This window comes from Dasypus novemcinctus, chromosome 8 (assembly GCF_030445035.2).
Source record: "Dasypus novemcinctus isolate mDasNov1 chromosome 8, mDasNov1.1.hap2, whole genome shotgun sequence".
Taxonomy (NCBI): Eukaryota; Metazoa; Chordata; class Mammalia; order Cingulata; family Dasypodidae; genus Dasypus; species Dasypus novemcinctus.
This window is the reverse complement of record NC_080680.1, coordinates 81,392,267-81,405,358: the sequence shown is the minus strand read 5'-3', so window position 1 is coordinate 81,405,358 and position 13,092 is coordinate 81,392,267. Positions and strand designations below refer to the sequence as shown.

At 37.0% G+C, this 13,092-nt stretch overlaps 1 protein-coding gene across 9 annotated transcripts in view; it reads left to right on the top strand.

The window, feature by feature from the left end:
- The window catches only part of RNF38 (ring finger protein 38), a 189,008-nt gene that overhangs the window by 64,766 nt on the left and 111,150 nt on the right, over positions 1 to 13,092 (top strand). For all 9 annotated transcript variants that reach the window (XM_004457274.4, XM_058302086.1, XM_058302084.1 and 6 more), the window contains one exon: positions 10,387 to 10,457. In XM_004457274.4, the coding sequence (XP_004457331.2) occupies positions 10,387 to 10,457 (71 nt within the window). The remainder of the gene's footprint in view (positions 1 to 10,386; positions 10,458 to 13,092) is intronic.

The window sequence follows — 13,092 nt, the reverse complement described above, 5'->3', positions numbered from 1 at the left end:
AAAAGAATAAGGAGAGCCTCTGGAAATTGGCCCTTCTTTTCCTCTTATCCCAAGTTCTCAAATTCCACTCAGATAAAAATTAGAAAAGTAAAAGGAGGAACTGTTCCCTTTGCTACTAACTTCTTGGTAATACTTAAGAAAATCACTTAAATCATATAGTTCCTTCTTGCTCTTCCCGTAACCTTGACCATACGCCTTGTCTTTATTTGCTTCCTGTGGCTCGTCTTTATTTGCTTCCTGTGGCTCTTCTTCATTTATCTTATTTATTAACTGCCCCCCCACCCCCATAGATCATCATTCAGAAAATTTTAGTTCTTGGTCTTCTGCTTTTCTCTTGCAACAACTTCTTAGGAGTTCTTGTCTATTTCTGGAATTCCAGTGACCATGTTGTATTTTATACAAATATAAAATCTGACACAAATTATTTTGGAGGGATAGATGGTAATGGAGTAGGAGGGGTGGAAGAATTTAGTCCTCTGATGGCATGGTATAAATTTTATAAATAATTCATAAAATTGATAAGAAGTAGCCCTAAAAACATATTACTGAGAAAAATTGACATCAGTACTAGAGGAAATGCCTGAAGATTTGAGGATGTTTGCCTCTGGAAAAGCTGACTGGAGGTTAGGGAGGAATGTAGGGGGAGTTCTTTTTCATTTTATGCCATTTAACTTTTTTTTTTTTAACTATATGTATTACTATTGAAATTTTAATATAAATTTATAGCATTCTGGCATTTCACAGAATTCTTGACTAGGAAGTGCATGTTTAGATAATTGGTTAAAATATAAGTTTCACGAAGTCCAGTACCTAATTTTTTTATTCCTGTGTTCTCGGTGCCTTGACAAATATTAGTGTAGGGCTTGAGAAATATTGACTGTGTGAAGCAATTGGAAGATTGTAATTTCTGGAGTGGGAATAAAATTAGACCTTTCAGAATCACAAGCTCTCTACTAGAATGTAAGGTCTGTAGAGAGCTAGGGACTTTGTCTTGCTTTTTGCTGTGTCTCGTGTCTGGTGAAGATGAAGTGCTTAGTAAATAAATGCTCAGAGCTCTCTTTAGAATGAACCACCTAAAAATTATAGCCCCATGTGTGAGAAGAGAGGGTACTTCCCTCATCTTGTATCTTGTTACATCTATCCATTGTAATGTACTCTGTGTCTCACGTGGTTAATTCCTTTGTTAGGCATAAAATCAGAGTAACTCAGTTTCTGTCTTTATTCAGTAACCTTTTTTCTATGGCTTTCTATAAACAAAACTTGGCATAAGGCTCTACAGAGGTTATAAAGGTAAATAACTGCTAATTTATTTCTGTCTCTATAACTTATTTGTGTTTACATTTTGTATAGATGGAGCCAAACATTATATAGTACATTTTGTCTAGTTTCTTTCACTTAGCATACTTCCTTTTTTTTTTTTCTTTCAAGTTCTGGGGCTGGGGATTGAACCTGGGACCTCGTACGTGGGAAGCTGACGCCCAACCACTGAGCCACATAGGCTCCCTCAGTTGGGTTTTTCATTTGTTTACTTGTTGTTTGTTTTTTTCCTTTTGTTTCAGGAGGCACTGGGAATTGAACCCAGAACCTCCCATGTGGGAAATAGGCACTCAACTGCTTGAGCCACATCCGCTCCCCACCTTTTTTTTTTTTGAGTAATGAAAATGCTCTAAAATTGAAGTGATGAATGTACAATTCTGAGATTTTACCAAATGCCATTGATTGTGCACTTTAGATGGAGTGTATGGTTTATGAATATGTTTTGATACAACTGACTAAAAAAAAAAAAGACGAATAAGGCTCAGTCTTTGACTCCAAAGAACAGGTGGTCTAGCAGGGGAAATTTAATTTATCTATATTTAGCGATCATATAGAAGGCATAGTGTGATGTATAAGCAGCTGGCCAGGGAAAGAAGAGTAAGATGTAATTTGATGCAGGGGTGGGAGGGGATGGGATAGAAGGACTAAAACGCAAACCAGAGACTAGAGAAAAACGATCAAGACGTCTTCCTTTGATTTCTTTCCCCCTCTCTTTTTCTCCCTCTTTCTTTCTTTCCCTCTCTTCTTTCTTTCTACCTTCCTTTGTTTCTGCTATGACGTACTACCTGCCTTGAGCCAGAAAATGTGCCCCATGCTGGAAGATGAAAAGGTAAATTAAGGAACTCAATGGACTGGTTGGAAAGACGACATGTAACCAAAAAATTTTATAGTATAATGTGTGCAATGAAAATTAGAGTTCTAGCAAAAAAATGAATGACTTAGGCAGTGTCTCTCAGGCAAATCAGCAGCTTTAGTTTGAATAAAAGTGTTAATTATACTATTTCTTGAATTGTTATGTGTCAGGCTTGTGCACAGCATTTTCATACATTTAATCTTAACAATACTCCTCAGAACAACTCTCTGAAGTAGATATAAGAAGGAATTATTATTTTCATTTTGAGGGAGGCACATGACTTTGAAGTGAATTGCTTAAGGTCGCATAACCAGTATTTGGCCGAACTGGACCAAAGTATGACTTAAAAGTTCATTATGCTCAAAAAACAACCTGAGAAGCCCTTATACATTGCTGGTGGGAATATAAAATGGTACAGCCTCTTTGAAAAAGTGTTTGGCAGTTACCATATGACCTAGCTAACATACAATCTAGTGATTCTGCTCCTGAGTATATACCCAAGAGAATGAAAATATACATCCATCCAAAAACTTGTGCATCAGTTTTCACAGCAGTGTTATTCGTATTAGTACAGAAGTAGAAACAACCCAGGTATTGCTCAACTGATGCATGGATAAACAAAATGTTGTATATGCATACAATGGAAGATTATTTGGTCATAAAGAGAAATGAAGCTCTAATGCATACTGCATTGTGCTAGGTGAGAGCAGTGGTAGCAAATATCACATTTTATGATTACATTTCTATGAAATGTCTAGAATAGACAAATACACAAAGTAGAATAGTGGTCAGAGGCTCAGGGAAGGAGGGAATGAGGTAATTGGTATGGGGTTTCTTTTTGGGGTGATAAAAATGTTCTAAAATTGCTTGTAATGGTGGCTGTACAACTATACTAAAAACTATTGAATTGTACACTTTAAATGAGTGACTAGTATGGTATGTGAATTATATTTCAATAAACCTGTTAACAACAACAAAATAATCTAAAACCCTGAAATAAAGGTTTCTGCTCTACCTGCCTGGACGTATTTATTATTGTAATAATAAATAAACAGAACCAGTTGTAAAGATGATCCTTAATTACAGAAGATTGGATTTTACACACATTTTATACTTAACATCTATCTAACATTAATAATGTCTTAGTGTATTATCTAACAGAGTAAAAAAATTTGTCCTGTAAATTTTCCTGCATCCTGTTATGTTGTAAATTCATTTGGAGAAAGTGTAAAACATTAAGAATAGATGAAAGGGGAGTGGATGTAGCTCAGTTGTTGAGAACCTGCTTCCCATGTGTGAGGTTCTAGTTTCAATCCCTGTTACCTCCTAAAAAAAAAAAAAAGAGTAAATAAAGTTGGGTTTGACTAATTAGATACTTGAATCTTTGGAGAAGAAATCTGAAAATTGTTAGTGGGTTGTTAAAACTTGTAAACATCCTAGAACATTTTTTGCAGCCATGCCATAAACCCTGATATCCTGGTAGCAATCATGAAACGGCTAATCTGCAAATGATGTGATACCAACCTAGAGAGACCTTGTTCCAGAATTTAGCAACTTCTGGATCAAGTATTGAATAAGACTCAACATGCTTGCATGCTCTGCCATAAAATCTGATACTTAAAAAAATTCTGCTAGAGGGAAAGGACTTGAAATAACAGTAAATGGGAGGAGAACCAAAAACTTAGATTTAAGTGCTCAGTCCCTGTTTTGGACAATAATTGCAGTGATATATACTTGGGGTTATATATATTCCTGGGGTTGGAATTAAAAAAGAAAAAAAGTCAACCCTCACTATAGAATGAACAAAAATGTAGGTTGTTTTTATTTTATTTTTTTAATTAATCTATTATGAGTTTAAATGCTTTGTAGCATCTATATCAATTATTTGGAATACTGTCATTGGTAAGCTAATTAGATTTTCAAAAAATTAATTTGGGGAGAGTTGTTAATACTGAGTGAAAACAGGGCCAGATTTTACAGATGATTTTACAGGGTTTAGAAAATGATGTTTTCTGATTTTGAAATTCCTTAGTAGCTGGCATTCTTCTAAAAAGTAGAACTTGCCCTCATCAACTATGACTAGTTGCATAGGATTAATGCATATTTGTTGTTGTTTAAATCCCCAATTTTCAAAGTACGGAAATTGAAACATTTTTTAATTGGGTAACATATAACATAAAAATTTCCCATTTAACAACTTTCAAGTGTACAATTCAGTGGTATTAATTACATTCAAAATTTTGGGCTACCGTCATCACCATCCATTACCAAAACTTTGCCATCACCCCAAATCGAAATTCTGTACTCATTAAGCATTAACTCCCAATTTCCCCACCCTTTGCAAACCTATGTTCTACCTTCTGTCTCTATAAATTTGCCTATTTTAGTTGTTTCATATATATGAAATCTTACAGTATTTGTCCTTCTGTGTCTGGCTTATTTCACTGAACAGGATGTCTTCAAGGTTCATCATGTCACATGTTTCAGAACTTTATTATTTTTTATGGGTGAATATGTATATGTGTAGAACATGTTTTAGTTATTCATTCATCCGTTGATGGGCATTTGCGTTGTTTAGCCCTTTTGGTTATTGTGAATAATGCTACTATGAACATTGGTGCACAAATACTTCTTTGAATCACAGCTTTCATTTCTTTTGGGTATATACGTAGAACTGGGCTTTCTGGGTCATATCGTTATACTATGATTAACTTTTTTTCCCCCCTTTTAATTTTTTACTTTGAAATAACTTCAGGCTTACAGGATTAATAGAACAGTTGCAAAAATAATACAAATTCCAAACAGAACTCCAATATACCCATCACCCAGATAGTGAGATCCATCAACTTTCTAACATTTTGCTGTGTTGTCTGTCCTTCCTTCCTTCCTACCTTCCCTCCCTCCTTCCTTCTGTCTTTCTGTTTCTTCTTTCCATTCATCCCCCACCCATCCACCCATCATACTTAGGTTTTCGAGAAACTACCACAGTTTTCCGCAGTGGCTCTACCATATTTTATTTCCACCAACAATGTACAAGCATTGTTATTTCTCCTCATCTTCATCAGCACTTATTTTCCATTTTTCAAATAGTGGTTGTGAGGTAGTATTTCATTTGTATTTTCCTAATGGCTAATGGTATTGAGCATCTTTCATGTGCTTATTGGCCATTTGTATAACTTCTTTGGAGAGATGTCTGTTCAAATCCTTTTCCTGCTTTTTTAGTTGGGTTGTTTGTCTTTTTGTTTTTAAGTTGTAGGAGTTCTTTATGTATTTTGATTAGTAAACCTTTATCAGCTATGTGACTTCTAAATATTTTCTTCCATTCTGTAGGTAATCTTTTCACTTTCTTGATAATGCCCTTTGATACCTGAAAGTTTTGATAAATTCCAGTTTACTTCTTTTTTCTTTTTTCTTTTTTCTTTTTTGCTTATGGTTTTGATGTGCGTTTAAGAGTCCATTGCCTTAACAAAAGGGTCTGAACACGTTCCACTAGGGTTTTTTTTTTTTTTTAAGATTTATTTATTTATTTCTCTCCCCTTGTCCCCCCGCCCTCCCCCCAGTTGTCTGCTCTCTGTGTCCATTTGATGTGTGTTCTTCTGTGTCTACTTCTATTCTTGTCAGTGACCCGGGAATCTGTGTCTCTTTTTGTTGCGTCATCTTGCTGCATCAGCTCTCTGTGTGTGCAGCGCCACTCCTAGGCAGGCTGGACTTTCTTTCGTGCTGGGTGGTTCTCCTTACAGGACACACTCCTTGTGCATGGGGCTCCCCTATGTGGAGGACCCCTCCCCACCCACGTGGCATGGCACTCCTTGTGTACATCAGCACTGTGCATGGGCCAGCTCCGCACAGGTCAAGGAGATCCTGGGTTTGAACCGCGGCCCTCCCATGTGGTAGGTGGATGGTCTATCCATTGAGCCAAGTCTGCTTCCCCCTTAGGTTTTCTTGTAAGAGTTTTTTAGTTTTAGCTCTTATATTTAGGTCATTAATACATTTTGAGTTAAGTTTTGTAAGTGGTGTGAGGTAGGAGTTCACTTTCATTCTTTTGTATGTAGATATCCAGTTTTCTTTCCACCATTTGTTGTAGAGACTTTCTCCATTGAGTGTACTTGGCATCCTTGTCAATCATCAGGTGACCATAGAGGTGTGGGTTTCTATTCCATTGGTCTCCTATATGTTCATGCATTAGTACCAAGTCTGGCGCCATTCATTCATTCATTCATTCATTCATTGGGGTTTGAACTGTGGACCTCCCATGTGGTAGACGGATGCCCTAACCACTGGGCCAAGTCTGGTGCCATTTATTGATTGATTGATTGATTGATGGATTGAAAAAAGATTTATTTATTTATTTATTTCCCTCCCTCCCCCGGTTGTTTGTTCTCCGTGTCTATTTGCTGCATCTTGTTTCTTTGTCCGCTTCTGTTGTCGTCAGCGCCACGGGAAGTGTGGGCGGCGCCATTCCTGGGCAGGCTGCACTTTCTTTCGCGCTGGGCGGCTCTCCTTACGGGCGCACTCCTTGGGCATGGGGCTCCCCTACGCGGGGGACAGCCCTGCGTGGCACAGCACTCCTTGCGCGCATCAGCACTGCGCATGGGCCAGCTCCACACGGGTCAAGGAGCCCGGGGCTTTGAACCGCGGACATCCCATGTGGTAGACGGATGCCCTAACCACTGGGCCAAGTCCGTTTTCTTATTTATTTTTAATACTCTTTCAGAAGAGATTTCTAAGTGGCTAAGTAGTATATCTCAACCTTTATCTTTCCAGCCCTTATAGAATTCAAGTTTTCAGCAGTGGTCCCAAAGTGTTGGTTTCTTCCACAGTCTTCAGGTGGTTCTTCATGAACTCCTTCTAGCTCAATTTTTCTTTTTTAAACTGTCTCTAATAGAAATACATGCTACATGTAGGTTAAATACACGGATTATATATTAAGAATGAAATAATGTTGTCTATTTTGGTTCCTCTTTGAAACTATCTAATACATGCTTATAACCATCAATTCTTAGGGTTCCTTTCACCAGTGTCACCTTAGTTTCACAAGATATCGAGTTAATAGACTGAAAGTAAGATTTTTACTACTCCTTGAAGCATATCTACCATATTATTATTATTTTTTTAAAGATTTATTTATTTATTTAATTTCCCCCCTCCCCTGGTTGTCTGTTCTTGGTGTCTATTTGCTGCGTCTTGTTTCTTTGTCCACTTCTGTTGTCGTCAGCGGCACGGGAAGTGTGGGCGGCGCCATTCCTGGGCAGGCTGCTCTTTCTTTTCACGCTGGGCGGCTTTCCTCACGGGCGCACTCCTTGCGTGTGGGGCTCCCCCACGCGGGGGACACCCTTGCGTGGCACGGCTCTCCTTGCGCGCATCAGCACTGCGCATGGCCAGCTCCACACGGGTCAAGGAGGCCCGGGGTTTGAACCGCGGACCTCCCATATGGTAGACGGACGCCCTAACCACTGGGCCAAAGTCCGTTTCCCCCATAACTACCATATTAAAATTCTTTTAAATTGGCTCCCCTGAGTTGGCTCCCTCAACTATTTGCTTGTTGTCTTTTCTCGTTGTGTTGTCTTTGGTCATTGTGTTGTCTTTGCTTGTTGTTTGCTCATTGTTTTTTTGCTTGTTGTCTGCTTGTTTTTCCTTTAGGAGGTACCAGAACTGAACCTGTGACCTCTCAGGTGGGAAGTGAGCGCTCAATTGCTTGCACCATGTCTACTCCCTCTAGTATTTTTGACAGGATAGTTTGATTTGCCATTCCTCTATCCCAGATGATTTTTATGTTTATAGACATTGTTGTATATTCTTCCAAAGCATAGATTTGAAATACATTAATTGATGTTAACTGACATCTGTACCAGAGGGAACTCTGTGCTTTATGTTATTCTTATACATAATTGTATCTTTTTTGGCAACTCTACTCCCTACCTCATCCTTCCCAGAATTGTCATCCAGTGGAAAAATGTAAGCTTTTTAATTAGTTTATTTCTGAAAGAATAGAAATAGAAAATAGAAATAGATAATAAATATTATCATTTGCTTTTTCAGAATCTTTTGATGTGATCAAACTTTTAATAGGTTTTTTTATCCTAATACTTTATGTTGATAATTTTTCTTTTATTGAATCACTTTTGCTTTCTTTAGGTAAACCTGAGTAGATAATGATAATATACTGTATTATATATGCTGTCACTATACTAGATACACTGTGTGTGCTGCAATTTTCTTTAGTATATTTATTCCTTTGGTCATAAGTGAGATTAATTTGTTAATGTCCTCTTTATACTTTATAATCAAAGCCATATAAAAAAATGAGTTGGGAGACACTATCTAGGTTAGAAATAGTCACGGTCATAGGAATTATTGAATCTGTAAATTTAAAGAAATTAACTGATAAATCCATGTGAATAGGTTGGGTTTTTTGTTTTTGTTTTTTTGATAATTTTCTGTTTTCTTTGCTATTGCTAATTTGAATTCTTTTTTGTTTTTGTATTTTGCATTTGGAGAATTGCTGTCTTTTTCTCTTATTTTCTTTTTTGTATATGCATAGGAGTAATATAAAAATGTACCTTTAAATAAATTGCATTATTTCAATGAATAGGTATAAAATAAAATTTAAAAATTTAGTATTCAGAAAGCATTGTGTCATTTTAGTTGGCAGTTTTCCTTCTTAAGGGCATATGGAATAATTATCTTAATTGATAGCATCATAGATTTTACTGAATACTGGATTTATCAGTGTAATATCCATAGGAATGAGGAAGTTGTGTCTTCTTAGGTTCAACCAAACATTAAAACATCCAAACTGGTAAGAGCATTGTAGGTCACTTTTTCATAACGATAGAGGACAGAAACCACACCTTGACATAAGACAGTGGAATTCTTGCCAACAGTTTATACTTTCTGATACACTCTTCTGACGGTTGAGGAGCAATGAGGCAAGTAACATCCACCATGGGTGCAGAACTGCCACATTCCAACAGGGAAGGATATCTTCTTACAATAAATAACCATACACATAGTTCCTAGCATCCCCACAAAGGACATACCTAATTCCACATCACCCCTCTCTGGGAAGCTTAAAAATATGGCTTCCTACTAGATACTGATTGTATTTGTAGTCCAGATGCAGTTTACTAATCAGGTTATTTTTACCTTAAGCAGTGTTGCCAAGTACCATAGTTGGCAAGGGTGCTGTCTTAATCAGATTAATGAGTTAAGTGAAGGTCAAATTCTCATAAGGAGAAAGGAGTTTTATTAACCTTTGGTCCATCTTATTTCAGAAGGTTTTCCTTATTCCAAGACTATAAAATAGTCTCCTACATTTTCTTCTAATACCATGGTTTCATTTTTTTACATTTACATAGATTTATTTATTTTTTAAAAATACAGGTAGGAATAATAGCTACCTTTTGGGGGGGGGGAGTGAACATTAAGGTGACATTAAGGGCAAAAGGGAGTTGTTTTTTTAACAAATCAATTTTATTGATACACATTAATAAAGTATACAATCCATTCAAAGTGTACAGTCAGTGGTATTCGGCTTAATCACATAGTTGTGCATTTGTTATTTTACATAGATCTTTGAACCACTTTTGTGTGTGGTGTAAGGTAGGAATCTAAATGGCCAATCAGTTGCTTCAATCATTTAATAATAATTTGTTTTATTATTGGTTAGATATGTCACTGTTACCATAGAGCTGTTGGGATGGTTCTTCAAATTAACATGGTTCATATATTTAAAATGTGTACTTTAATAAAAACCTGTTTCTACTCTTATATGATTGTGAATTAGACTGTGTTACTCAGTGGCCGAGGATTTATAGGGACAAATTTTTTCTCAAAGTATTTTCTAGTCTGAAAAGGAGTATAATTTTCTTCATAAATTGGAGTTTCTCTTATTGAAGGCTATTTTGCTTATTTGGATAGCCTTACTTTGAAAGCATACCATTCAGTAGTAGAAAATGATAAATTGGGGGTTTGAATAATAACTTGAGTTCTAGTTTTGGATCTGCCACTTCACTGACTGCTACTTTGTGCAAGTCATCCTCTCTTTGCTTTGTTTTCCTCATTTAAAATACAAGAAGAATAATCCCTACCTTGTACCTTCAGAGTACTGTTAAGAGGATTAAATGGGATAATGAATAGAAGAGCACTTTGAATTGGTAAAGCAATTTAAATATAAGAAATTACTGCATTTAACTTTTCCTCCCTTTCTCTTGTAGGTAGTGTTGGTGCTTCTTTTCAGTACCAGTCCATTCATCACGACCACATTTTTCATGATGACAGTGACAAGGTGAGGTCCTTGTTGATGTCTGCCATGGTGAAAGTGCATGCTAACCTTATTTTGCAGGATTCAGTTGCATAATTTCTGACTCAGGGCCAGAAGAGTCTGATTTGGGAGGCACAATGTTAAGATGCAGAGATCCTTGCTAGTTTGTGTGTCAGTTTATTAGACTTCTCCAGAAAGTATGAGGGTAATTCCCAGATGTGGGCTGGATTCCTGATCATCCATCCATTTCCCTATCCCTCTCTCCTTGCTTAAAACTTTCTTCTCTTCTTGTACAGCCTGAATAGATTATCTTTTTTGTTTTATTTATTTTTTTAATAGATGGATTATTTTAATATGAACAGGTGCTCCCAAAGCTAGTAGCTGTCTCAGAAACTCAAGATGGTTTCCAATTGGAAATATCTTGGACATTTTCAGACTTGTTTATCTTTAGAGTTGAATAATGATATTTTCTTCCCATGCTTTACATTTTTGGGGACTCTGTTTCCAAAGCCCAATTTAAATATTGAGGATTGAGAATAGAACCTGCCTGATTCACCTAAAAAAACCTACTTTGTGACAGATTTTGTGGTTTGGTGGTGGTATTGGTTCATTTTGCTGTTTTTGCTCCTGTTCTTTTGACCTGGTCTTGGTGGAGGTTGTGAGGGGTATGTGTGGGGGGGTTGAAGGGGCTTTCCAGTACTGTTAGTACCCTTGATTGCTGACTGTCCTGCCATGCAATAGATATTTGTGTTCTGAGTGTTCAGAACATCTGGCTGCTGATGTTGGATGGCCTTAACTTTAGTATTTCCCACCATAGGTTTCCAGTGGCATCCCTCCTGTTTCCTGTGTTTTGTATGCAGGAATGTATTCACTCCCTAAGTAGTTACTAGTGCAGACCAGTCCAAGCAGTCCTTTTCTCTACTATTTTGATTAAGAGCCTCCTCCCTCATCCTGTTGGAGCTAAATCAAGAAGTTGGTGGATCATTGGGATTTTCCAAATGGCTTTCTTTGTTTTGTTTGTTGGTCTCTCTGTCTTTGTGAGCTTTGCTTAGACAGATTTTAGTCAGTTTGCCCAGCGATAATGCTCATAGCATTCCAGACTTTATTATTATTTCATAATCCAGAGACATAGGTTTCACTTTTAACTTCTATCGGAATGCAAGCCCCTGAAAAACACAAAATTTCCTTCCATAAAACTTGGAATACCACAGATTTTAGAAAGGAGCATTTGAAAAAAGAGTGATGATAGAGGGAAAAGGCAAAATCAGTTTAGGTCAGTAATATTATAAACAAACATGCTTAGTAGATCTGAAGGTGTTTTTGGGTTAAATTTTCTTTGCCCTGCAGTTAAATATTCTGTCCATTTGTTCATTCGTGGTGGTGAAGTGAAACTGCTCTGTGTGATTTCTGGGACTTAGAGTCTGGAAATCAGGTGTCAGTCCACCTTTGCCAGGTACTTTCTATCTACCTTAAAATGTTTTTCCTCTTTATTTTTGAGTCCTTAGACTGACTTTTTGCTTTTGGGAGATGAGATTTTTCCAGAGATATATGCTAGGATCTCTATGGATTTATAATTTATTCATCTAATTCAGTTAGCAAATAATATTTATTGATTGGCAGCTATGTGTCTAGGTACTTAGAAAATACCATAGGATACAAAACAGATAAAGTTCTCTGTTTTCATAAGTTTGCAATCTAATGAGATAGGAGGGGAAACAGATATACATTGAAAATGAGCATAAATTATATATTAGGTTACAATAAATGCAATGGAGAAAAGAAAAGGAGAATGATGAGTGGGATGAGAAGGACTACTAAGGCTGGCTTGTGTACATTGCAGCTTTTAAATCATCAGGCTTCATTGTGGGGAGGGCAAGGGTAGATAGCATATTTAAAAATCAGATGTCTTTCTTTGCAGCAATTCACAACTTCTTTCTGTAATGGTATTGATTTTACAAAAACCAAAATGAAGCTTCTGTCCCCCACATATCTTTTGGATGTGTGTATTTCAACACACACATACACCCCTGAGAGCTGAAGAGATTGTGTAATCCAGCAACCCCTCCTTTTTTTTTTGGTTTAAATTTGGAAGTTATGACCCCAATAGGAGAAATTATTTGTTCAGGAGTGACCCTATGGAGCTGGAACTAGACCAGATCTTATTTCCCCAGTGTATAAGTCATGTAAAATATTTGCTTAGTTATTCTGAGCACATTGTCCTATGGATGTTGATGCTTTGCTTATTGTACTCACTTCCCTTTCAGGGCATCAGAATAGTTGCGCTCCACCCAGGCATGGTCCTTTCCTCAGACTGGAGAACAAAAGATGATTTTTCTTAAAAATTGCCTCATTTTTAACTAATCCATGTGGGACTGAGAGGGTGGAACCCAGGGGTCAAGCATAGAGAAAGAGGGCCAATCCATTTGCTGGGCCTCCCCTCTGCAGTCTTAGAAGAGCTGGCATGCCCCCAGAATCCCTTGGGTTGGCCTGTTCTCTAAGTTAAATTTCTCTGTAGATGCACATCAGCTTGTAGCCTATAGTGTTGAAATTGCAGTTCTGAGGTTACTATTAAATATTTTGAATTGCATACTCTCTTATTAACAGTTTATATTGGGTATGGCAATTCACACAAGCCTTGTAGCAAAATTTTTATATTCAT